Source organism: Neolamprologus multifasciatus, chromosome 7 (genome assembly GCF_963576455.1).
Source record: "Neolamprologus multifasciatus chromosome 7, fNeoMul1.2, whole genome shotgun sequence".
In the NCBI taxonomy this organism is placed as follows: domain Eukaryota; kingdom Metazoa; phylum Chordata; class Actinopteri; order Cichliformes; family Cichlidae; genus Neolamprologus; species Neolamprologus multifasciatus.
The window spans coordinates 4907556-4934917 of record NC_140445.1 but is presented as its reverse complement, the minus strand read 5'-3'; the positions used below and the strand labels follow the sequence as shown (position 1 = coordinate 4934917).

Sequence of the window (27362 nt, the reverse complement as noted above, 5' to 3'; positions counted from 1 at the left end):
CTGTGGTGTTTAAAAGATGGTCAGTTAGTAGCCAAAGTGGGGCCCAAAGTGTGCCAAGAAGATATCCCCCACACCAGCGGTCCCCAACCTTTTTTGCGCCACGGACCGGTTTATGCCTGACAATATTTTCATGGACCGGCCTTTAAGGTCCATCCATCCATCCATCCATCCATCTTCCTCCGCTTTATCCGAGGCCGGGTCGCGGGGGCAGCAGCCTAAGCAAAGAGGACCAGACCTCCCTCTCCCCAGCCACCTCCTCCAGCTTATCCGGGGGAACACCAAGGCCTTCCCAGGCCAGCTGAGAGATATAATCTCTCCAGCGTGTCCTGGGTCTGCCGCGGGGCCTCCTCCCGGTGGGACATGCCTGGAACATCTCACCCAGGAGGCGCCCAGGAGGCATCCTTGTCAGATGCCCAAACCACCTCAGCTGGCTCCTTTCGATGTGGAGCAGCAGCGGCTCTACTCTGAGCCCCTCCCGGATGGCCGAACTTCTCACCCTATCTCTAAGGGAGAGGCCAGCCACCCTTCGGAGGAAGCTCATTTCTGCCGCTTGTATCCGCGATCTCGTTCTTTCGGTCACTACCCACAGCTCGTGGCCATAGGTGAGGGTAGGGACGTAGATCGACCGGTAAATTGAGAGCTTCGCTTTTACACTCAGCTCCCTCTTCACCACAACAGACCGGTGCAGCGTCCGCATTACTGCAGCTGCAGCCCCAATCCGTCTGTCGATCTCCGGCTCCCTTCTCCCATCACTCGCGAACAAGACCCCGAGATACTTGAACTCCTCCACTTGGGGCAGGAACTCATCCCCGACCCGGAGTGGGCACGCCACCCTTTTCTGGCTGAGAACCATGGCCTCAGATTTGGAGGTGCTGATCCTCATTCCCGCTGCTTCACACTCGGCTGCGAACCGTTCCAGTGTGAGCTGGAGGCCCTCACCTGATGAAGCCAACAGAACCACATCATCTGCAAAAATCAGAGATGAGATTCTGAGGCCACCAAAGCGAAAGCCCTCCGCCACTTGGCTGCGCCTAGAAATCCTGTCCATAAAAATTATGAACAGAACCGGTGACAAAGGGCAGCCCTGGCAGAGCCCATCACCCACCGGGAACGAGTCCGACTTATTGCCGGCAATGCGAACCAAGCTCTTGCAACGGTTGTATAGGGATCGAATGGCCTGTAGCAATGGGCCAGACACCCCATACTCCCGCAACACCTCCCACAGGACACCCCGAGGGACACGGTCGAATGCCTTCTCCAAGTCCACAAAACACATGTAGACTGGTTGGGCAAACTCCCATGCACCCTCAAGTATCCTCGAGAGGATGAAGAGCTGGTCCAGTGTTCCACGACCAGGACAAAAACCGCATTGTTCCTCCTGCATCAGAGGTTCGACTAGCGGACGAACTCTCCTTTCCAGCACCCTGGCATAGACTTTCCCAGGGAGGCTGAGGAGTGTGATCCCCCTGTAGTTGGAACACACCCTCCGGTCCCCCTTCTTAAAGATGGGGACCACCACCTTTAAGGTGTCGCGGATAAATACAACAAAATAAAACTAGTACCGGTACCGAAAAAAATAAAATTTATTCATAACACACGTGAAAAGACCCAGGAAAACCGAGTAAACAATAAAAACGATAACAAAATAACGCTGAAAACCGATAAAACCCCTGAAAACTATACATTTCACACCTGAGCCTCAACTCTCGCAGCCCGGTACCAAACGACTCACGGACTGGTACTGGTTCGAGGCCCGGGGGTTGGGGACCGCTGCCCCACACTGTTACGCCAGCAGCAGCCTGAACCATTGATATCAGGCAGGATGGAGCCACGCTTACATGCTGCTTACACTAAATTCTGACCCAACCATCTGATTGTCACAGCAGAGACTGAGACTCATCAGACCAGGTAACAAATGTTCACTCATCTATTTTGACATATGGTGCACTGAGAGATGCTCTTCTACATACATTGGCTACGATGTAACAAGTGGTCCTTTGAGTAACTGTTGCTTTGCTACTAGTTGAAGCAGTTTGACCATTTTGTTCTGACCTTCGGGATCAATTAAAGAATATTCTCCCACAAAACTGCTGCTCACTGAATATTTAATTTTTTCTGAGAATTCTCTGTAAACCACAGAGATGGTTGTGTGGGGAAACGCAGATCAGCAGTTTCTGAAACACTCAGACCTGTCTGCGTCAAATTTGACCTAGAATGCCTTTGTTGCTGGAACTCCGTGCATCTCAGAAATGTTCTTATGTCACTGTACAAAAAACTGCTTAGTAATAAAAAACACATTTTTAAAATACATTTGCTTGTATGCGTTGCGTGATGATTCTCGCCCAGACCATTACTGTAACCTGCACACTGCAAGGCTCAAAAAGATTAAGGACTATTGGTGACAGTTATGAAACAACATTAGAGGTTTAATGGTGGAAACATTATGACTATGTATGATGTAAAGACAATGCAAACGCTTTGCAGAATGAGTGGTTTATCTGACCTTGTTTTATCACACGATCAGAGTGGTGGTGAGCCCCTCGAACTTCCTGTTGGCTTATACTTGTTTTATGATTTTTTTTCCACTTTTCTTAGAACGGCTTTGAATATGCAGATGAGGACGTGAGCATGTCAGACTTAAGCCGAGGGAAGCAGGACAAATCACTTCAGATAACATCATCACCAGCATCATCAGGTCTACAGCGAACATGAAGACTCTCAGCCTGACCGTGGGACTGCTGCTCGTGCTGTTCACTATTTACTACTGCGACGCCTCACGTAAGTCTGTTAGTCTACTTCCTGCATCACACTGGAGGGAATTTCAACTGTGAACATGAAATTCTTCATTTTTCTGTATTTTAAGTGATTAAAACAAAAATGAAACTAATTATTATCTCAGGGAAATGACAAATGATTGAAAGATTTTTATATTTTAAAAATCCCCCTCTTGCGGCCGTGGCGGTCTAAGCTCGGATCCTCTACCAGGACTGTGTTACATATATTTGTGTGTGCATGTGTATACAATTATATTTATAAATATGAAGCTATGTATAATCATATATACAATTTTTACAATTTTTGTTGGATGTTGAAGTTTCAAAAGGTTATTTAAATATCCAGCACCTAACTTTGCCCTTACTGTCCAAGTGTAAAAAGGTATCATTAGCATAAGCTAAAATAAATTTAACCATTTTCTTTTAAAATCTGCTTTCACATAAAAATAATACAAAAAATATTTACATTTTAAATTATATTAAAAAATTATATAATATAATAATATAACAAATAATATAATATTTTATATTGTAAAAAAATCCCAGAAAACTGTTGCTAAAACTTTAGCTTGCCTGGGGTAGCTGTACATCTTTAGCCAACGACTAATTTAAAAATATATATAAAATAATAATAATAATTATTATTATTATTATATATGGGCCATCAAACTCATTTATATTCATAAAGACCAATAATGATCTCAAGTTTCCCTGTAGCACCTGAAAAATGTGTTATCGCATATCAATCCAGGCGATTAACAGCCTGAGAAATAAAAATTCATCAGACAAACATTTGCACTTTCTGCTTTTCTGCATTCCAAGCATCTACTATCATTTAATATTTTAAATTAAATATATATAATTTTACTTTACATGCTTACACACTAGTATCTGCACAACAGAAAAAGCCTCACCCAGTTTAAAAAATAAAAAATCTTACACATACATATCTTACAACTGTAAGTTTTGTTTAGATATAAATTGAAAACAAGTTGCGACATAGAGTCGTAGCACTAAAACCTACCCTGTGTTTTTCTCTTACAGCTTCTGGAATGGGTTTAGTGCCACCTGATCTTTGCTGTTTTAAATTCTTTGATAAAAGGATCCCAAAGGTGCACATCCTCTCCATCAGAAAAACTCACAGCAAATGTTTAACAGAAGCCTTTGTGTAAGTTTGTACTTCAACATCTCTTTGCTGCCCTCACTAATATTTGCAAAGCATTGTATTATCCTTCTTTTCTATGAAGATAAAATCTGTGATCTGAGAACAAAATAATGACACTGAATTTTTTGCAGGATCAAGACGCCCAGAGGCGATTACTGCGTGAGACAGAATGATGACTGGGCAATGGAAGAGTTCATCAAACGCCACAATTAAGACATGAAGAATCTACCATGACCCCAATGACCGGCAACCAGCGCTGGCGTTTTAGCTCTTTGTACTTTGCCTGCTTAAGTAGTCTTACTATTATTGAAATGCGGATACTTTTATTTTGCATTTATCAGCTTAATTATCAGCATAAGTTTAGTAAAAAGTTGCATCTCTGAAAAGGGAATTTGAGTATTTGGTATTTGTTTGTCTCTCACTCACTTTGGCAGCAGGACTTTAAAGATCTAAAGATTGAAATTTAAAGGGATTTCACTCGGGTGAGGACAAAGACAGCTGCAAACATCACACACCTGTTTAGTTAATGAATTCTCCCTGAATACTTGTTTTTTTTTGTAGTGCAGTGTTTCTGATACGAGTCCTAATCAGGACAAAAAAGTAGCAGGCACAGAAATGTGCTAATTTATGTCACTTTGATTCCTGCCGACCTGAGAACAGAGACTATGTCAAGTCTTGTTAAACCAGATTATCCCTGCAAGAGCTTCATGTGACGACGAACAATGAAGGAAAGTTCGTCCATAATAACACAAACAGTTATCCTGCTGCATTATGAATCGTTCTCCACAAAGATATAAATCACTGCTGGAGGACATCGCTGAAGAATGGAGGGCTGCTTCTCCTCAGTCAGGGTGTAGCTGATTTAGATCAGTCTGTCTTCTCACCACCGTGTTTCACCGTAGCTTCGATCCACTGTGGCATCCATCCCTCGCCTGTTTCTCTCCTTACATATGCCCTTATTTTCCTGCTGCTAATATCTAACTGTAATTATCATTAAAAACTATTTAAAATTATTTTGATGCCTTAGACGTTTACATGATTTCCACATTCAGATAAAAACAGTGCACACAAAATCGAATGTCTCCAGTCATTTGACCATTTACTTTCACCGTGCCATTGTTATGCAGATACAGTGTGTCCAAAGCATTTATATATCCCTGTATATTGTTTTTCTTTATTCTTCATTAAAGTTGCGTTTCACAAAACTCATCGACTCTGTCTGACAGTGAATGTTCGACTGTGATTTTATGCCGTGGCCTTCTCTTTGAATTCATCAGAATAGTGAATAAAATCAATAAAATATCCTACATAAACTTTAAAATATGCTCACTTTCCTTTAAAATACAACAAATTGTAAACTATAAAAATGCTGGTGAACTTTTAGGAAAACTTTATAACAACAATCACAAGGGTGCACCCAAGTTCAGGTATGCTTCTTGTATTTATGTAGGTGCTTGTTAGTGGTGAGCGCTGCACATTCGGGCCCGTGGGAATCATTGAGACACTCACACACTGAGCCATGGCTCTGTGCTACATACAGAGATTTCTGCACCTCTTGGTATTTAGTGACACTTTGTATATAGTTTATTTTATGGCAATGGCAATTTTATTTAGCTAGTACATTTCATTACAAGCCAACTCAATGTGCTTAACACAGAAAAACATAAAAACCCATGTTGGTTTATAACGCCAAAGGCAGTGAAAACGGCAAAATACAATAAAACTGTTCTGCCGTGATGGGTCATCGGAGTCTAATCTCCAAATACATTAACTATCTCAATAAATCATGTTTAAATTCTTCCAAGTGATCTTTCCTTATGAAATAGTTCTTAATGATAGAAAGCAATTCTCATAATCTTATTGCTGTGATTATCAAAACTAAGAATGATACCAATTCCTGACTTGCCGACTGTATCTTAGAGACAGAGGTGATAAATATGAAAAAAATTGCCTCTGACTTCCTGTAACAGCAACTAGTATTTTCTTTTCTCTGATCAGTTCTAAAAAGTTTTGATACATCCAGCAGTTAATGTAATCAGTTAGCACATTAATGTTCAAGGAACTGACCTCCCAGCCCTTTGTTCCTACAGTGGTGGTAGTTTCAATCATTATGCAAATGCACTGTTTATAAGGTTGGGGAAACCTGCAGTCAGCTGAGACTGAAGAAGTCACTCGGATGAGTGACGAAATGTTTCTCCCACTGAAAACATTACGTCCAGATGAACAGAAGAATTTTATAGGTTGTGTTTATAAGTTGATAAGTTTGTGAACAGAGGTTAGATCATCAGAGGAATGTGATAAGTACAACTGTGTATCATCTGCATAAGAATGGTAGGCTATATTACGATTCTTTATGGATTCTTTATAACCTTTACATGAGTGGAAACATGTAAAGGTTAAATAGTAATGGACCCAGGACAGACCCCTGAGGAACCCCTTGTTGAATTTTCATTTGTGCAGATCAGAAACTGCTAGTTGAGACATAAAAACTTAAAAACCCTTTAGATACAAAGAGAGGCATCATCAAAAACCGGACCTGTCAAACCAGCTGTGTCATGAAGCCCTTGAATCAGAATGTCAGTGCTGAAAACAGCAGTGAGCTCAAGAAGGATTCAAATCTAAACTCTTAGTGAGTCACTGTTGATCTTTAGGTCAGTGATGACATTACAAAGAGTTGTTTCTGTGCTTAATTGGTTCTGAACCCTGACTGGTACAGTCATAACGACTGTGAGAAAAAAGGTATTTATTTTATTTGTCATAATACTGTTGTCAGATAGTTTACTGAGAAAAGATGATTATGTAATGCTAAATTTAGTCTTTTTAAAGTTTCCATTTCAGATGATATTTTTACAGCTGATAACACTGCATACAACCTGATAAAGCATAGTGTTTAACTTGGTCTTTAATATTGCACTGTAATATATCCTTACATGTTCTACTTGTAACTATAGTGCAACATAGAAATTATTCATTTAGAGAAGTAGTTTTATGTCATTTACCATGGCACACTGTTTCATTACAACACGACTCCTGTTTGCCAACGTGTAACCATGCTGCACAGCAGGGTCATTGCATTTCATAAGCTGGTTTGCACTGAATTACATGATTTGTAGTATAAGTGGTGGGACTGCCACATAATAATGGGCCACGACTGATTAACACATGAAGCTATAGCATTACATCCAGCCTGTGGGCCTTGGGTTTAACATGTGTGGCATACACCGAAATAGCCTTATCACCTTTACAAGCTTTGATCTTCACTAGTTTAACTGAAAGAACCTCAGCATCCTCAGATGCCTTCAGATGAATTCACTGCGTCCGATGAGTCATTTCTGTCTTCTTGATTTGTGTTAAGCTGTATTTTTTTCAGTGTGAACGACCTCAAAATGCTCTTCACACTTTGTACAGGAAAGGTTTTGTCTGCCACAGTTGTTGATATAATCTTGTTGAAGACAGTCAGAGCAGTTTTATTTTGTCACTGTGCTTATTTTTCTTAAATGAACTACAGTGTGAAGCACTCTGGAGCACAAACCTTCACTGAGGCAGCTGTTCTTTAGAAACGTACTATAAGTTTGTAGTGCAGTAAGATGTTTACTTTGTTTACACAAGCATTACGTAGGAGTACGTAACGATAATGGGTATTGCTTTATAAATAACCGGACATGAATAGTTTGAGATCAATAAATAATGTTGTTCTACTACTTTAAAGCTATATCACATTTTGGGGTCAAGTTGAAAGAAAGGCAGATGTGAAATGTGACGTGATATTCTAAATCTTAATATGGTACTTTCAGTGTTGGGGAGTAACGGAATACATGTACCGTCGTTACGTATTTAAAATACAAAATATGAGTAACTGTATTCCGTTACAGTTACCGTTTAAAAAGGTGGTATTTAGAATACAGTTACTTTGTTGAAATAAATGGATTACACGGCGGTACTTCCCTGTTTCATATTGTGGCGGGTTAGGGTTAGAATGGACTGCCATACACGTTATGTGTCTGTGAGCGAGGGAGGGAGAAAAAGGAAAAGTACGAGCTGTCATCGAGCAAAAATGGGAGCTGGAAGCATGTAAATATAATAATAACCACTGCAGCCAAGAAGAGAGCCTGACGAGCCCAGTTGTAAGTAAAATATTAAGACTCGACTGTACACTGTGTTCGTGTTTTCCTCCGAAACAATAAGTTCCGTTGGAGCAGCCTTTCAACGCCTCTCTCTGTCTCTCGCTAGTAAAGTGACCCAGACAACAAAGTAAAGCTAGTTTTCAGCTACGAGCCGACACAGAACCCACCGTATTAGTCAGAGGTCCCTTTACTACGGTTCGGAGCCGCGGACCTTCAGTAACAGTAATAAATCACAGCAATAGTACATTCATGTAGTTGTGAACAGCATGATAATATATTAAGTAATCCAAAGTATTCAGAATACGTTACTGTCATTGAGTAACGTAATGGAATACGTTACAGAATACATTTTGGGGCATGTAATCTGTAATCTGTAATGGAATACATTTTAAAAGTAACCTTCCCAAAACTGGGTACTTTCTAAATGTTCACAATACACAGCACATTTGTAATGATTGTAGTTTTTAAGTTATGAAGCTTGTTGTCAATTTTCTGACAAAATCAAGCGTTAAGTTGACCTTGAAGAGCTCAGTGGAAATAAGCCAAATTTTAATGGATTGTTAACATGAGCTCTACTCTCCTCCTAAAGGTTTATCTGAATCAATGCAAAACCTTTCTTGCAGATTCCAATTTAAGTGGCAAAAACTCACATTTGTTTCTCAATATTTTGGGTACTCATCAGGCAGGAGACCAAGAACCCCATACTCAGTGCGGAACAGCGGTGAAAGAAAAACAGCTTTTTTCTCACTTGTGTTTTTTAAGTGGCAGCACGGTGGCATGGTGGTTAGCACCGTTGCTGCACAGCAAGAAAATCTCGAGTTCAATTCCATCATCAGGCTATCAGGCCTGCAACAGAGGCAAGACAAAGATGAAACAATCAAGCGGTGACAGATGTTGTAAACAGACACCAAATATTTTCACTCATCAATGAGACCTGAAACCCAGGCACCGAAGTGACTGAAGAGGTAGTGAAACAAACAGATGGCGGCCAAATTCTCACAAACTGTTCCCTTGAGGAGCGAAGAAAGCAGGTGAAACATGCCAGAGGAAAACATTCCATAAGAATTTGCTGCCAGGTTGTTTTACTGGGAGGTTTGTTATTTATCTAAGACGTGTTGTGTTTGTGCAGCATTTTCAAAACTCTCATAAAGTGTATTTAGGTTGGTGTCAGCAACATTGTGCCAACTTGGAAGTCAAAAAAGCAGCGATAAAGGCTCAGTTTTCAAATACAGTCTCAGTATCTTTATCCTGCAAAATGTCCAGCAGGACTGAATTTTTCAGACATGACCAAACACGGTGCGTAGAAGTTCCTGCTGAGGCCTTGCAGTTCAAACAGAGGTGGAAGCTGATGATTCATTTGTGTTTTATGTGGTGAGAGTTTCACACGGTGCAGAATTTTACATTTCAGCAGGGTTACGCAGTACAGTTACACACTGATATTTTTTTGTATGATCCCAAATCACAGCCTACTCTTCTTTAGTGATGTCAGCAAGTTTATTTTTCCACACCTGTGCTACAGCATGGATGCTCATTACATCCAACACATCCGTTTGATTCAACGCACTGTAAAGATGAGATATGGCTTTCTTGGCTGGGAGAAGTAACTGCTGATATCCTGCTTTTAATATTGAAAGTAGTTTTTTGGGGGGTTTTGAAGTCTGAGAACTGAATGTATCTAAAAAAGAAAGTAAAGTTGGGGATGTTTATTGTTTACCACAACGATGCCTGTAAATCTGTCTTTCTCTTCATTCAAATGGAGAGTGAGACAGAGCGAGGACATAAAACAGGAGCCTTTAATCTGTATCCTTTAATAACAAATTGTGTTTTTGTTGATGTTTGTTGCCTGATGAGCATTAGCCTTAATCATTTCTGATATGCTGTAAGTCATTAGAAACAGACACAATATTGAGTAATCCCTGTTTTTTTGTTGCAGCTAATTATGCAGAGACGTGCACGGCGAGTCTTACCACGCTGCCGTTGATGAAGTAGATGATAAAAAGATGTGTTCGGCTGAAGAACGAGAAATCCAATCTCCACCCAATGATCATGCTGGGGGAGAGAGAGAGAAACTGAAAACAAACCAACACTCATTATTGTCAACGGGGCCCGGAGGCCAGTATGTGGGTGGGGACCCGAATCAAGAGACAGGCGGAGGGTTTTTCACAAGCTTTATTATAAACAGAGAGATAAGCAATGACACAGCGTGGAAATGTGGCAGCGAGAAGATGGTTTCTGAATTTGAAGCTTTCTTTGCAGGTTAGAAGCGTACAGTTCTGGAGGCCTGCTTAACACAGTTAGGTAGCTGACGAACTGGCCAGTCTCCATAGCCAGTCTTTTTAATGGCTGCACTGAGGGTGGTTCAAATCTATGCAGGACAGTAGTGATGACAGGGTCTCTCATTGGTACATCCCACACTTTATGGTAGGTTGTGCTACTGGCTTGAAGTTGACCTCTAGTGTTGTTCGCCATCCAGTCCATCCATAAAGATAATGCATGCACTGTAATGACTTTGAACTGGTGGCGAATACATCGAATAGAAGTGCTGCCTCAATGATTGCTGTCAATGGATATTGACGAATGGCTATAGCCTGGAAATATGGTGCACCTAGCATTCAGCAAATATACAAGGTGTAAACATAATACATGCATACTACATAATATTGTGTGGAAAAACTGAGTATCAATATACAAATGCATCAGATATCAGCAAATATCTCATACATTGTCTCGCGATTCTACTGCCGACCTTCAGTGCAGCCTGAGTAAAGGAAAGTTGTGCAGAAAGTGATGCATGCATTATCAGTGCATGTATTTATTGGTAGAGCACCGAGTGGTTTGTTTGAGCGTTTTATCAGATATATTGAGTCCCTGACAACTTCCTGTTGTGTCATGGTACAGAAAAAACCCAATCTATTAACCACCTTTGGGGTTGATGATCGTTTTTCCAGTTTCAAAGAAATGGTTTGAATATGCAGATGAGAACGAGACTTAAAGCAGGGTGATCGGACCGATCATTCAGACATCTTCTGAAACATCAGGATCATCAGGTCTACAGTGAAGTCAGCATGAAGACTCTCAGCCTGACAGTGGGACTGCTGCTCGTGCTGTTCACCGTTTACCACAGCGATGCCTGTAAGTCTGCTTCTTGTACTTGTGTTAGATCAGTTTTTGAATTTCTGTCTTTCTCTTCATTCAGACATAGAGTGAGACAGAGCGAGGACATCAAACTCATATAAGTTCATGGTCATGAAGACCAGTGTTGATCTTAAGATTTTCACTCTCACTCTTTAAAGTCAGATTGAATCCTCTGAGTAAACAAGTGTGGTCACATGTCCGGCATGTCCTTCACTGAGACAGATTTTTTTAAAACTTAAATTATTTTTTCTATTTTCTATGTATCTCTATCTTTTATGTCTTTGCTTAATAATCTTGCTCCAAGACATAAAATAAGAGCCTTCAAATGGTATCTTTCATTAAGATATAACAAATTGTATTTTGTTACTTAATGAAGCATTAAACTTCATTATATCTGGTATGTTGGAGAAGCAGCCACAGCACTGAGTAATCCCTGTTTTTCTGTTACAGCTAACGCAGTGATTTCTCCTGACTCTTGCTGTTTTGGCTTCTTTGACAAACGGATCCCAAAGGCGAACATCGTCTCCATTGTGAAAACTCACAGAAAATGCCCCACACCAGCATTTGTGTAAGTTTGTCTTTCACTGTCTCTTTGATTCGATCACTAATGTTTGCCAAGAAGTCACGTATAAGCAATGTATGATCGTCCACATTGAAGCCGTAACTCTGCTATTAACTGCAAAATATGAGAGCAAAATAATGATACTGACTTTTCTACAGGGTCAAGGCACTCAAAGGAGATTTCTGCGTGAGACAGACTGTGAAGTGGGCAATGGAACAATTTGTCAAACAAGAGAGAGGAACAACTAAACCAACGCCATAGTCAACAGCTCAAACATCTTTCATGACTCCGATGAATGCTACAAGCCGAAATGCATCAGTCACTCCATGAAGTTGCTTCATAAACTTTTTATTTTTTGCATTATCACAATATCAGCCTAATAATTTGTGGATTATGTCAAACCTCTGGCAAATAAATTTCAGTATTTAGTTAATGAACAAAGCTATTGGGGCACATCTGAATCTTTGAATTCAGGTCTTTTCTGTTTTGTTGCCGCAGGTGTATAAAATCCACCAAAATGCCATTTAGTCTGTACAAACACTTGTGAACGACTGAGTTGTGTTATATTGACCCAGCTTGATGTGACAATATCTCAAAGAGCTTCATCTAATGAGGAAAGTTTATAATGTAACAATATATCAAAAACATGTATTGAATCATTTGCTTTCACTATGCCATTTAAACGCTGCATTGTTTTTGCTTCATTCTGCATTAAAGTTTCATTTCACAAAACTGAGCGACTGAACCTGGAACAACATTTATTGTGATGATGCGGGAACAACACCGACACGAGGATATCAGATCGTGCCCCTTTTTAACAGTGAGGCAAACCACGACAAGTATAGTGGAACAAGAGGCATTTATTCACCATATAGCTCAGGACATGACAATGAGTGATTTTTCAAGCCTTCTCTCTTCACAAAGCAACAACCATCACCCTGACTAATTGAAGCTGGCATCCTTAAATACTCTCAGCTGTCACAGGCTAAACCATTATTCCACTAACAGGTGAGTTCTAAAATCCCACCCCTCCACCACGTTATACAATACACACATTTCAATGAATAAATATACATACATTTTACATTTTCATATTAATAAATTTTTTACACTTCTGACACCATATCCATTATTATAAAAACCCCAAAACCCCAAGACAAACAATTCTCCACACTCGATTAACTCATGGCCTCTCCCAGAACCAATAAATGGTGTCTGAAGTCCCGGAAACGTTTGCCCCAGCCCCCCCAACCCTGAAGAAGACACAGGAAAGAAAGGTGAGTAATCACGTCTTGGTCACTTCTTTGCACCACCTTTATTTCTAGACTTGTCACACACAGGCTGTATCCCAATTCAGGGTCTGCAGCCTTAAAGTACGCAGCCTTAACGGTCCTCAAGGGCCACGTACTCAAAGGCCGGAAGTGCGAGGCTTGTGAAATGAGACGGTCTAGCCTCCGTCGCGCTGCCCAGGTTGCCTAGCAACCATGATACTAACAGCTGGAAACGTTTCATACAGCTTTGTTTGACAGAAATGAAGGAGAAAATCTTTTGTTCATTTGTTTCTTTGTTTCTACATGAGCTTCAGTAGCGGTTTTAGATACGGGCGACACGGGCGGTTGCCCGGGGCGGCATCGTGGTGGGGGCGGCATCACGAGCATCGGCAAAAAAAATAAAAAATAAAAAATGCTCGTACTCGTGCTGCCCCGACGTCATGCCAGCGCATATTGGGAATGTCACAGGCACCGATCGGTTTTCTATCGCCCATTTGCTGGGAGTAAGGGCGCCCTCCGTTTGTGAGGTGCGCCTGCTGCTTGCTGCACAGAGAGGAGAGGGCGGGACGGCGGGGGATTCTCTGACCGGCTGGAGCAGCGTCTAATAACCAACTCAGAAAATAAAACAAAATAAAAACAAATCAACAAACACGAAAACACCAGACATCATGATACAGACTTATCATTTGCACCGAGGCCTTTTTTCGAAATTCTGTACACGAAAAGTGAGCGCGAGAGCCCTCGGTGCGCCTGCTCGCTGCTGAAGTCAAAGTAAACTTTATTGTCATCTCCGCTACAGTCCAGTATATAGAGAGACGAGATGACGAGGCTCCAGTTACAGCAGTGCAAGTAAACAAACAATAAATATAAGAAGAGTAAGAAAATAAATATACACTTTAGGACTCGGGGTAAAGGGATCAATAACAATTTAAAATTTATAATTTAAAGTTTCACACACAACCCGTCGACAGGGGAGGGGCCTGCTGCTTCCAAATAGACCACATTTCATTCATAATGATGTAAATCCAAGCCCATTATGTATTCATGATATGAATCCTGGGTTGTGTGAAATCCCAGAAATGCACCCTAGACAAAGTGAATCTGTGAACTAAGGTGTAGGTGTGTTAGATCATGTTGTGGTGATCCTCGGGTTGGGGGATTTGTGTTCATACTGGAGTGCAACATTAAAACCAAGATGGACAAGAAAAGCTCAAAGCCATCAGGTCCTCAGTTTAGAAAAAAGAGAAAAGAAGAGGAGGAGAAACGAGCAAAAGATGCAGGTAAGCAGATGTGTGATTGGATAATGGGAGGTCATCCTGAAACAATCAGAATCAAAATACTTTATTAATCCCTAAGGAAATTATGTGGGTTACAGTTGCTCCAAGAAGAAATGGTAAAAATAGCAACAGTAACAGACTAAACTCCAAACAATACATTATGTTACAGATTTTAATATTAATTGTCAGTTGTTGATTTGTCCTGTTCTCATTGTGTGATGAATTATGATGGCTGTTTGGTAGCCGTTTGCAAACAATGCATACGCTCTCTTCATATGTGTGTGTGTGTACAGCAGTTTTATGTTAATGTACAATCCTTAATATGTTTTGTCTGTGTGTGTGTGTGGGGGGGGGGGGGAGGAGGTGGGGGGCGCCAGAGGGAGTGTTCGCCCAGGGCGCCAAACAGGCTAGGACCGCCACTGATGAGCTTTGATCATTCTCTGTAAGATTAAGCTCAGCTATTGAACGGCGTATATTTTAAAGTAAAGGCTTTAAAACCAAGTTAGTACAAACGTCACTAATGTCACATAACTTTGCCGACATGTGGCCAACAGTAATGTTTTAATGTTCTTCATTAGTAAACATTTGCACATAAATAAGTGACATAATATTCAGTACTTACTTAAAGTTTACTCTTCGGGCGCCCCTCATCTGCTGTTTTTTTCCACAAAATTATCCACACCCACCGCCACGCTAGGCATTCTGGGATATGTTGGGCCACGAAGTCTACACCGCCACGTCCTTAAAATTCAGGGAAATGAAGGACGCATTTGAGGGCCGCATTTCGAGCAGCCTTCGAATTGGGACAGCCTTCGTCGCGTCGCTGTGACGTAATCGGCCTTAAAATGCGGCCTTTAAGGCTGCAGACCCTGAATTGGGACACAGCCACACATTTGCGTTAGTTCTCCTTACTGGTAAACCTTATTTGCTCTCAATCACAGCCTTTCCTTTTCACAGACAACCACCACATTTCTTGAGGAGGAGCAGCTGTGCAGGACCTGGAACAAAGGCTACCAACTAATTTTAAAATGCACAATAAATATTCAATAAATAATTAAACTTGTGTGCAAATCTATGCGTAAAGTGCAACGTAAGGTGCTTTTAATAAAGTGAAAAGTGTGCCCCTATAACTGCTATACAAATTATTATATATACAATCTATAACTGGGTAGAATATTTTGATTCTGAACATTGTTTGCTGTGTGGGTCTACATGCGGTCCAAGGCAAGAAGTAACAAGAGAATCATTAAGTTTTCTTGCTTTCTTTTTACCACAATATCAGTCAAAAAACAGGTCATCAAAGAAGGATTCAGTAGAGTAATGAACCACTGTCTCCTTACGCGATTCAACTAGATTTATAGCCTCAGACAGGTCAACAGTTTTGGACTGAAGCATTTCTGATAACACGTTAGATTCCCTAAGAGTGTAAGGCTTCCAACAAAATATCCCATCCATCTGAACCAGATTCCCCCTTGGCTTCAACAGCTCTCTGTGCATCGGTCTCTGATGAGATCTCTTTTAGTACACACAAAATAACCAGCAATCTGTCCATGATATTGCAGCACAGTATACGTCAAGAAGATCTGCACATATTACAAAAGCACTGCAGTTCTCTTGGTGCCCCATGAAACACTTCCTGCTGCACTGTCAGTCCTATGGATGAAAGATGCAGGTATGAATGTGTATAACTGTTCTAGCAAAGAAAATACATTTCCTGCATTGGGAACTGTCCTTTATCCATCCTGGTACACCAGAATATGACCCACTCTTCACAGATGCTCTGTCATACTCTTGGTATGTTTTTAGTAGCAGTGAATATTAGAATTTCTGCTTTTGTCTTAATGTATGTCAAGTTTTTAAGCACCTGTTTCTGGCGATACATGGTCATACATTACAGTCATCTGAGTTTTACAGAACCCATCCATTTCCATCGATTTTATTCCTCTTATCCGGGGCCGGGTCGCGGGGGCAGCAGCCCAAGCAGAGAAGCCCAGACCTCCCTCTCCCCAGCCACCTCCTCCAGCTTATCTGGGGAAACACCAAGGCGTTCCCAAGCCAGCTGAGAGATATAATCTCTCCAGCGTGTCCTGGGTCTGCCCTGGGTCCTCCTCCCCGTGGGACATGCCTGGAAAACATCTCCCTTGTCAGATGCCCGAACCACCTCAACTGGCTCCTTTTGATGTGGAGGAGCAGCGGCTCTACTCTGAGCCCCTCCCGAATGGCCGAACCTCTCACCCTATCCTGCTGGACCAGGTGACCCTGAATCCTCCCTTAGTTATGCTGCAATAGATGTAGGCTGCCGGGGGATTCCCATGATGCATTGAGTTTTTCCTTTCCAGTCACCTTTCTCACTCACTATGTATTAACAGACCTCTCTGTATTGAATCATATCTGTTATTAATCTCTGTCTCTCTTCCACAGCATGTCTTTATCCTGTCTTCCTTCTCTCACCCCAACCGGTCGCAGCAGATGGCCCCGCCCCTCCCTGAGCCTGGTTCTGCCGGAGGTTTCTTCCTGTTAAAAGGGAGTTTTTCCTTCCCACTGTCGCCAAAGTGCTTGCTCATAGGGGGTCATATGATTGTTGGGCTTTTCTCTGTATCTGTGAAGCGCCTTGAGGCGACATTTGTTGTGATTTGGCGCTATATAAATAAAATTGAATTGAATTGAATTGAATCTCTAAGGGAGAGGCCAGCCACCCTTTGGAGGAAGCTCATTTCCGCTGCTTGTATTTGCAATGTATTTTGGTCCCTACCCACAGCTTGTGACCATAGGTGAGGGTAGGGGCGTAGATTGACCGGTAAATTGACAGCTTCGCTTTTACATTCAGCTCTCTCTTCATCACTGCAGCCGCTGCACCAATCCATCTGTCTATCCCCCGCTCCCTTCTCCCATCACTCGTGAACAAGACCTCGAGATACTTAAACTCCTCTACTTGGGGCAGGAACTCGACCCTGACCCGGAGTGGGCACTAGCCCAAGTGGAGTCATTTAAACTTGTTTAAAGTCAAGTTTAAATGACTTTAAACATTGCTTTCTTCCAATGACGATACCCCACAGCTGAAGTAAATACACAGTAACAAGAGTCTCTGCTCTGGGGACATCCCAACCAAGTTTTGTGGCGTTCTGGTGCAGCCTTGAAATGTCTTAGGAAACCTCAGATCACGTGGCTGTGGGGCCTTCACTTTTGAATTTGCATATGTTTAAATTAACATACAAAAAAGAAAAATATTCCAAAACTCTGCACAATAATAGACTTGGAGGAGAGAAGGAGAAATTCAAAACAAAGGAGACATTTTTAACAAGAAGAAACACACAGAATCACACTGAGCGGGTCACAACGTTAGCATTTGAAATCTTCTATTGCAGTTCCCTGGTTAAAGGTCAGCATGAACAATGATGAATGTTTACATTTAATCAAAGCCACAGTCTTTCTCTAACTTTAACTACAGTATTTGTAGCTGCTTAAAACTATGAGGTGGGATCAGTTATAACTGTGCCTCCAATGCAGCTTGAAATATGGTGCAGCAAGCATTCAGACAAATATGCAACATGTAAACATAAAACATCCATAATACATGTTTTTGTGTGGAAAAGTGAGTATCAATACACAAATGCATTTTTAACATTTTGTCTGCAGAAAATGATTTGTGTAACGTGAACTGATGCACATCAGACATGAGCAAATGTCTTACGTGTTGCTCTGTGATTCTTCTGCAGCCTGAATAAAGGAAAGTTGTGCAGAAAGTGATGATTAAGGAATATTGAGGAAAATTATGAAATTACAGAACAGGGGTCGTACCTCGCTAAGTAAGTTAGCTGGATTTGATTGTTGACGATTTCGCGTGATCTTGGATCGTTCGGTTCTCCGAAGCTCATCCGGGACTTGCTGTCATAGCAACAGATCCGTAAGCGTAAACCTGCTTGGGAGCAGGCTTACTTTATGTAAACAGGATTAGATCGCGGCCACTCAGGTATGTCCGCTTCATTTATACGAAAGCAACAGCGATATTTTTCCACTGTTTTTCCATAAATAAATATTATCAATGTAACTAAAGATAATGCAGTATTTGATTCTTTTATTGATTTCATACAGATACATACAGGTCATTTCCTAAAAAAAGGGAAATGTACTATTAATCATTCTATTTCATGTATTTGATTATTTCAGATGTAATTCATATTTTAGAGTAGTAATAGTAAATTACTTCGTGTAATCAAGATGAGAGACCACGGCTATAAAAGCGAAGGTGGATTTGGGAAGTCTGTCGCAGCCATGTCCTGTCCGTTTGTACGCGAGCAATGCATTGCGGAAGGTGCAAGATTGATAAGGAGAGTTTTCAGAATTCAGCGTATATTGCGGGATAGACAGGATCCTTTAGCTCAGCGCGACAGTGTGCTCATAGAGAGATATCGATTTTCCCGTGAGGGTATTATTTACTTAACCAACTTGTTGGATCCCTATGTTAAGAGTTCCACTCACCGTAGTCGGGCATTAACAACTGCACAAACTGTGTGCATTGCCTTGCGTTTCTTTGCGAGTGGCACGTTTCTGTACGCTGTTGGAGACGCAGAGAACATTGGCAAAAGTGCTGTCTGCCGTTCCATTCGCAAAGTATACCTGGCACTCAAGCATTTCCTGGGTGTGTTTGTGGTTTTTCCAAGCCACTTAAGACCACAGGTTGTCAAACAGGGCTTTTTTTCTATTGCAGGTACATTAAATTCGATAATGAATGTGATGCAATCATGACCTATGTCTGTAACTATAGCTCGATTGTCCGCAGGCTTCCCTAATGTGATTGGTACCATAGACTGCACACACATTGCGATCAAGGCCCCCCCAGGCCCCAATGAAGGGGATTTTGTCAATCGAAAGGGGGTTCACATTATAAATGTGCAGGTGAGTAATACTAATATTTTAGATGGTAATATATAATGAAAAGGAGTGTGTTCACATATAATTATCGAGCTGGTGGGTAGCAGATGCTCCGAAAACGTCAAAGCACTTTTGCAAATATGCAATATCTTGATAAACCGAGCAGATATTTGATGTTTACACAGCTACTTTCTCGCCTGAAAATATGTTAAAAGTTTATTTTGTGACCCAGAAAGATTAGTAAGAGTAATTTTAAAACTTAGTAGTGGCCGCCATTATTGGAAACTGGAGTTTGGCTGGGCCGCGCTATGAATTCTGGGATATGGTAGGCCACGAAGGACACACCCGACCCATCCTTCAAATTCAGGGGACGAAAAGGGGGACGCATTTGTCGGCTGCATTCGGAGGAGTCTACCAATTTGGACAGCCTTCGGTGCGTCGCTGTGACGTAATCGGTCTACAAATGCGGCGTCAGGAGGATGCAGCCCATGAATTTGGACACGACCATAGAGAGATAGAGGGAAAAATACAATAGACTAGTGTACAAATTGGTACTTTTTGCCCGAGTATAAGCGAATGAGTGACATACAGAAAAACACGGCAACTGGCATTACATGAGCAAATAAAAAGTATTTCATCTTGAACTGTTTTGTGGGTTTCATTTTAAGACTACTTTAAGTGTGTTAGTGGGGAGATAAACTATACAGACTATAAACAGAGACATTAAATGAGATTAGATTAGTTAAACGTTAATTAAAATGTGGGAAAATCAACTACAGACAGGTAGATGCTGTGAGCTTTAATTATCCAGTCAGAAAGGATGATTTTAACGTCATCAACTGACTCCAACTGCCCAGATCTGAAAAACCTGTGTGCCAATCACAATGCTCTACTTAGTTGGCATATACTAACTACTGACAAACTATTAATCTGTGGCAAAACCCTGTCAAATCTGTCTTATTGTACCTATTGAAAAAGTTAATCTTACTACAACTGGTTAGATGCAGCAGACATTTTTAGGTTTAACCTTGGCAGAGTGAGAGAGAGCTGGTTAAGCAGGCAGGTGTGAGCCTGGTTGCTATAGTGACTGCACCTAATGGCACGCACACAGACATGCGCCTCACTTCTGCTGCTTAAAATGAACAGAAAAGTCAGCCCAAAACAAATCGTTCCCAAATGAAAAGTACAAGTCGTATTGAGAAAATTCTTTCACCGTGAGCACCAGCAATGTCTAGTCTACTGATTTCTCAGTTTTCATGCCTGTGGAGTTTATTATATGGACATGGTGACAGTGTAAAGACAGCCTGTACTTCTGATTTTCAAACAAACTTTCTGAGCCATTTTAACATTGGAGTCTATGGAAGAGTTGGAGGGAGGAGGCTGTGCATTGGTGACATTTATGAAAGAACCATAACACCTAGTACAATAATACACACATTGGATGAAAGAGGACAGCGATGGCTACGGTTTGAGGGTAAAATGATGGCTGTAGAGCGAACATTGTGGACACAGCAGCAGTTTTAAGAAAAGATTTTAAGATTAATTCCCCCCCTCCTCTCACTCTGGCAGTTGAGCTCTCTCACTCTAGCGCCAACATTCCGTCCCATACACACCCATTATAAACTCTGAAACGGCTGAAAAAAAAGGATGAAACTTAAACTGGAACTGAAGAAAAAGTATAATAGATATTGAAAATATAAATGCAAGTTGAAGAGTTGAATGTTTTGGCTTCGTTTTAAAGTTTGAATGGTGGCTCTATGTCAACGTATGTGGAAGTGGTAAGAGTTTAAAGAGGAGTAAGTTGAATGAGAATTTGAAGGGTCTTTCCACTGAAATACATGGGAAATTTTTGTTGAATAAAGTTGAATAATTTTAAAAATATAAATGTTAAAAATGAGAAAAATAGAAGCTAAAAGCTAAAAATAACAGAACAAAACTTGATTCACCTAAAAAAAAAGAATCCTCATTCAATTATGTCATGTGACAGCCTAACTCCTATGACATCATACTACGATGGTTCTATGCCTTTGATCTGAAAGCCTTAAATAGGGGTGCAATCCTAAACATTCAGTCAGTTTATTCGCAGCACTCGTGTTCGCAGCATTCAAACGTACGCCTTAGAAACATTTTGAAACAGTATTACACAGTCATTTTATCAAGACTACAACATGTCTGAAAGAAAACACAGCAAAAAACAACAAGCTTACGCTGGCTGTCCTCTCGAGGGTGCACAGCCAAATTCCCCATCAGCTGAAAGTAGGCAGGTAAACCAAAATCTAGAGGACAGGATTAAACAAATCCAAGCAGAGAAGATTCAACTTGAAGAGCAGTGCAAACAAATGGAGACCCATAATAAACAGCTGGAGGAAAGGCACAATGGGTTTGTCAAGAACCAACAAGTCTTGCAAGTAAAGCTTAATGAAGCACTGCACAGAAATGCAGAAATGGTTCATGAGAATAAACAATTGGACACTAAATACAGAGAACTGGAGGCCCGAAATAAAGACTTGGAAGAAAGGCACAAGGAAATTCTCATGAACCAACAGAAGCAGCCCAACGTGGATAACATAAATGAGGGCTGGGGAATAATGTTTAATCAAGCAAAGCAGCGCATTGCAAGCCTGATGAAAGAAAAGAAGCAGAACAGGCATGAGTTAAGAACAATGTCCTGCCAGCTTCAACAAGCACAAACTGTTAATCTGGAGATCTATGGGAATCTCCAACACGCTGTCAACTTGAAACAGCAGCTGCAAGTGCAGCTTGATGAAGCCCTGGAGGAAAACCAAGAGCTTCTTCAAGAGAAGAAACAGCAGGACATAAAAGACAAAGACATGGAATGCAAACTTCACAACATGAAGAAACAAAATGAAGTCTTGCAAGTAAAGATTAATGAAGCACTGCACAGAAATGCACAAGTGCTTCATGAGAAGAAACAACTGGACACTAAGTACAGAGAACTGGAAGGCCGAAATAAAGACTTGGAAGAAAGGCACAAGGAAATGCTGGTGAACCAACAGAAGCAGCCCAACGTGGATAACATAAATGAGGGCTGGGGAATAATGTTTAATCAAGCTAAGCAGCGCATTGCAAGTCTGATGAAAGAAAAGAAGCAGAACAGGCATGAGTTAAGAACAATGTCCTGCCAGCTTCAACAAGCGCAAGCTGTTAATCTGGAGATCTATGGGAATCTCCAAGACGCTGTCAACTTGAAACAGCAGCTGCAAGTACAGCTTGATGAAGCCCTGGAGGAAAACCAAGAGCTTCTTCAGGAGAAGAAACAGCAGGACATAAAGGACAAAGACATGGAATGCAAACTTCACAACATGAAGAAACAAAATGAAGTCTTGCAAGTAAAGATTAATGAAGCACTGCACAGACATGCACAAGTGCTTCATGAGAAGAAACAACTGGACACTGAATACAGAGAACTGGAAGGCCAAAATAAAGACTTGGAAGAAAGGCACAAGGAAATGCTGGTGAACCAACAGAAGCAGCCCAACGTGGATAACATAAATGAGGGCTGGGGAATAATGTTTAATCAAGCTAAGCAGCGCATTGCAAGTCTGATGACAGAAAAGAAGCAGAACAGGCATGAGTTAAGAACAATGTCCTGCCAGCTTCAACAAGCACAAGATGTTAATCTGGTGATCTATGGGAAACTCCAAGACGCTGTCAACTTGAAACAGCAGCTGCAAGTACAGCTTGATGAAGCCCTGGAGGAAAACCAAGAGCTTCTTCAGGAAAAAGAGCAACTGGAAAAAAGACAGGAGAAGAAAAACAAGCACAATTAGAAGAACTGGAGAAAAAATGCAAGAAACTTGAGGAGGAAATTACAGTAACAACCGAAGAACTGAAAACCCTCATCCTACAGAAAAAAAGAGCTCCAGGAACAGTGCCTGAAAAAGAACAAGGAACGCTTCTGGTTTTTCAGGAGGAGGGACCCTCCTGCTTCCTCACCGCACTGGATCATGAGGCGGCATAGCCTGGTCTACCTCCACCACTTTCCTCATCTCCTCACCCCTATACCTCCCCTCTTGCCCTTTCTCTCCTTCCACCTCTCCATCATTCTCCATTTTTTCTTTCTCCCCTCCCTTCTTCATCCTTTTTCTTTTCTTTGTAATTGGCCAACAGAAGTATATTTCATCTTGTCTCCCTATATTGTCTCTCCATCACCCCCAACCGGTCGCAGCAGATGGCCGCCCCTTCTTGAGCCTGGTTCTGCTGGAGGTTTCTTCTTATAAAAGGAGTTTTTCCTCCCCACTGTCGCCTAGTGCTTGCTCAAAGGGGATCTTTTGATTGTTGGGTATTTTCCTGCTAATACTGTAGGGTTTTCACCTTACATTATAAAGCACCTTGAGGAGACTCTTGTTTTGCTGCGATGCTATATAATCTTAGATTTAACTGAATTTTAAAATCAGCTATTATAGCATCAAAGTAAAACAAAATGAAATTTAAAAAAACCTGACATAAAAAAAATAGATTTACCATCAAATAAAAATCCTAATCTCAAACATATTCTGATTTTTCTTGTGTTTTATTGTGTTGTCAAGTATGAGGATTTTTAGTAGATCAGACACACTCTACTGTGTTAGAGAAAAGAGAAGCAGGTAGAACTGGGTTAATTTACTGTCATTGTCTTTGGCAAACGTAATTAAAAGTTAATTACAAAACTCTTACTGCCTATATTCTACTCAATAAAGTTCATCTTATCTTATTCTGTTTTCATTGCGCCATTCTCTCAATACAGTTTTTGAATTTACACACTATAACGTACACGGCAGTTTGTTTCTGTGCTTCTGCAACCTTTTCTTAGCTTTTCCTATAAGGTATTTGTAATTAATTAAAAATATATATATTATTTTTTTGGCTTTAGTGGATTTCCGCTCAGGTAACTCGGCCATTATGCACTACCCAGTAAACTAAATGGCTAAACAGTATCTTAATGTCTGTCACTGGTCCGGAGGTGTATCAATTTCACGTTGACGAGCCATGAGCTTCTCCAAGATCTTTCCCATATTGTGTTCCATAAGAACACTCTGAGTACTCACAGCCCTTCCCAGCCCTTTGATCATCGCGGCTAGCCTTGTGGGGTTTTGAACAGCTGTAACCGCTTTCTTCAATTTCCCTTAAGCTAGGGCCAAGCCACCACCGATCAGCAAGAACCCCGTTATCATGGTTCTGAATAGGTAGATGTCTTTGATGTCCTCAATAGACAGTCCTGCCAGGCTCCTCGTCCTGAAGAGAGTGTCAACTGCATTAAGGGACCAGTTGATCAAATCCATAATTCTTCTTTAGGATTTAGAGAACAAGAATAAGAGGCTCTCTGACGGTTAGTTAGACGAGAGAAGTCAAGGATATAGAAGCATTAAACTGATTTTACATTGCCTTGTTATTCTAATCTTTATCTGCGTTTTGGACTCCAAACATTCACACCTGCTGTTGGTAACCAGAGTTCACAAGAGTGTAAGGCGTGTAGTTCAATAAAGTGATCGATGTGTTCACTAGCTGATTTCAATAAACCGGTAACTTATCAAATCTATATTTTATAGGAAGTACATTACTGATAAAAGTGGTAATAAACACGGTAACCAATAAAAAATTAAATTTCCTGTTATAAAAAAAATACTGCTGTGAGCTTGGTTTTCTAACAACAGGTGTGAACATCTACAGTCTTTAAGCTCTGGTAAAGATTTAAAAATAAAAGCATTAAATAACATAACATTAAACACTAAATTAGTTTGATGGTGTTGACTGCAGCAGCTCAATGTTAATCAGCTGATGGTGATGGAAGCAGATTAGCGTTTTTCATCATGGTTGTTGGTGATGTGTTGGTCGAAACAAGACGGCTCTTAGAGCCGACTCTTTGCTCCTTATCCGGTCGTTAAGTCTGACATAGTGATGCGCGAATCATGAACGAATCGTTCAATACTGGAGAATCACTTTACTGACTCATGAATCATGATTCACAAGACCAACTGACTCATCCCTGTTGCTGTTAGCAGCAATGTATCTAGCTTATAATTAAAATTATAAGCTAGATAAACACAACATCCAGTATCGTAACAAAAACATTTCTGCTCTGAACTGGAAGAAAAAACCCTGAGTAGAAGCTCACATCAAGAAAATAGCTCCTCGGTTCACAGTAGCATCGCTCTGCTAACATGCTAACAGCACATTTGAGCTACTCATCGGGTCTACCCAATCCGTACCACGCATGTGCAGGGGTTTTCTTCTTCTTCTGTACGTTTAATGGCAGTTTACTCCCCAGTGTTCGAGGATACTGCCACCTGCTGACTGAGCGAATGAACCCTATTGTAAACTGAATTAGCGTCATTACAAACGTGTGTTAAATTTGATTTAGTGATAATCGAGTGTGTTTATGCTTATCTGTGTGGAGAGGATTGTTGGAATAGTGATGATGATGTCCGCTATCACTGTCAATTGCCAGTAAACACTTCATCTAGCTGCTGAATCTTCACGTGACATATTACAAAGTCTGTATTATTAACTCTGTCATTAGGCACCATTCTTCTTATTTTACGGCGCTGTTGTTCAATCGGGGAACGCTCTCTGTTGAGGAGAAAAGCAAAAATTTGTTGCGGATACAGATAGTCCATTGTTTAAATGTCCCGGTAGTCCAGCTAAATTTTGATTTTATATGGAAACGCAAAACCCACTATATTAGGTAAGGTAATTTAGTCAAACATTTTGAAGATGGAGGTTTGCAAGCTATTGAATTTGACAGCTTAAATGGCACTAGAAAAAATAAATTGGCTTAGGTCATTTTTAAGAAGTCAAATTAGCCTTTGGTTTCACATTCCAAGCAAAATATTCTCAGATCTAGGCGGAATTAATCTTTTACTTCGATGTGATTTTCACATAAAAAAAAAAAACTCCCCATAAAGCTCTCTTCCTTTCACCAGCAAGTTTTATTATACTGGAAATTAATATACAAACATAACTACAGCCCACACAACACTCCCCTATGGAACTGTTGCTACATAAACGTTGGAAACAAATCAATCTTTATAAAAAAATGGTACGATAAGGGCAACTGGTCAGTGATGCATTTGTTAAATGATAGAGGTAAAATTTTATTAGAAGATTTCACCACCAATTATAATCTGCAAATAAATAACAAAGAATTTCAAAAAATCACTAAGGCTATCCCTCAAAACATTCTATGTACAGCATATAATCTTTTTCAAAACCCTGACTATAGATCCCCTGACCTCCCTGAACTCTTGGTAAATGGGCATAACATCTAACAGCTAACAGTCTAAAAAACTCCCAAATTAGGGAATTATTTACTAATGTTTTTTTCCCTTATAGATCCAATCCAAATTCCATCTCACATCTGTTCTCCGGTGATCAAAAGAAAGAGATCAGAAAACATTACCTAAAACTTCCCATTCCTCCCAAAGCTAAGGAGGTCCACTACACAATCCTTTCTGGTATTTACCCTTCCAAACAATTTCTCAGACGTCGCTTTGCTATTGATAATAATTCTTGCTCTTTTTGTGATGGGGATATTGAATCAACAGAACATTTATTTTATGATTGTATATTCTGTAAAGCCCTGTGGAACGATGTGCACTACTGGCTCTTTCCAAAGATTCCAAACTTACTTGAATTTTCTAAAAATTATATTATCTTTGGTTCTCTAAGAAAAGAAAAGAAGCTTGAAAATGTTTTAAATGTAATAATTATTATGGGGAAATTCTTCATTCACAAATGTCGTTTTCTGAAAACAAAGCCGTCCTTTTTTACTTTTCACAAAGAACTCTACCTCTTCCTCTCATCTGTTAAATTTATGGACAAAAAACAAGCTCTGGGGTCCGTTCTTCGTACCTCGCTAAGTAAGTTAGCTGGATTTGATTGTTGACAATTTCGCGTGATCTTGGATCGTTCGGTTCTCCGAAGCTCATCCGGGACTTGCTGTCATAGCAACAGATCCGTAAGCGTAAACCTGCTTGGGAGCAGGCTTACTTTATGTAAACAGGATTAGATCGCGGCCACTCAGGTATGTCCGCTTCATTTATACGAAAGCAACAGCGATATTTTTCCACTGTTTTTCCATAAATAAATATTATCAATGTAACTAAAGATAATGCAGTATTTGATTCTTTTATTGATTTCATACAGATACATACAGGTCATTTCCTAAAAAAAGGGAAATGTA

At 40.6% G+C, this 27362-nt stretch overlaps 1 protein-coding gene and 2 long non-coding RNA genes across 3 annotated transcripts in view; all 3 read left to right on the top strand.

The window, feature by feature from the left end:
- The window catches only part of LOC146513543 (uncharacterized), a 543433-nt gene that overhangs the window by 24266 nt on the left and 491805 nt on the right, over positions 1-27362 (top strand). The gene's annotated exons all lie outside the window — the stretch shown is intronic.
- LOC146513563 (C-C motif chemokine 16-like) lies at positions 2588-5144 on the top strand. The gene is made up of 3 exons (XM_085167115.1): positions 2588-2778; positions 3819-3942; positions 4071-5144. Exons 1-3 carry the CDS (start codon positions 2709-2711, stop codon positions 4150-4152), a joined length of 276 nt encoding a protein of 91 aa, XP_085023241.1. The 5' UTR covers positions 2588-2708; the 3' UTR covers positions 4153-5144.
- Positions 11690-27362, top strand: part of LOC146513558 (uncharacterized) — a 125166-nt gene continuing 109493 nt past the window's right edge. The window contains exon 1 of the long non-coding RNA XR_014875174.1: positions 11690-11766. This is a non-coding gene — a long non-coding RNA (uncharacterized LOC146513558). The remainder of the gene's footprint in view (positions 11767-27362) is intronic.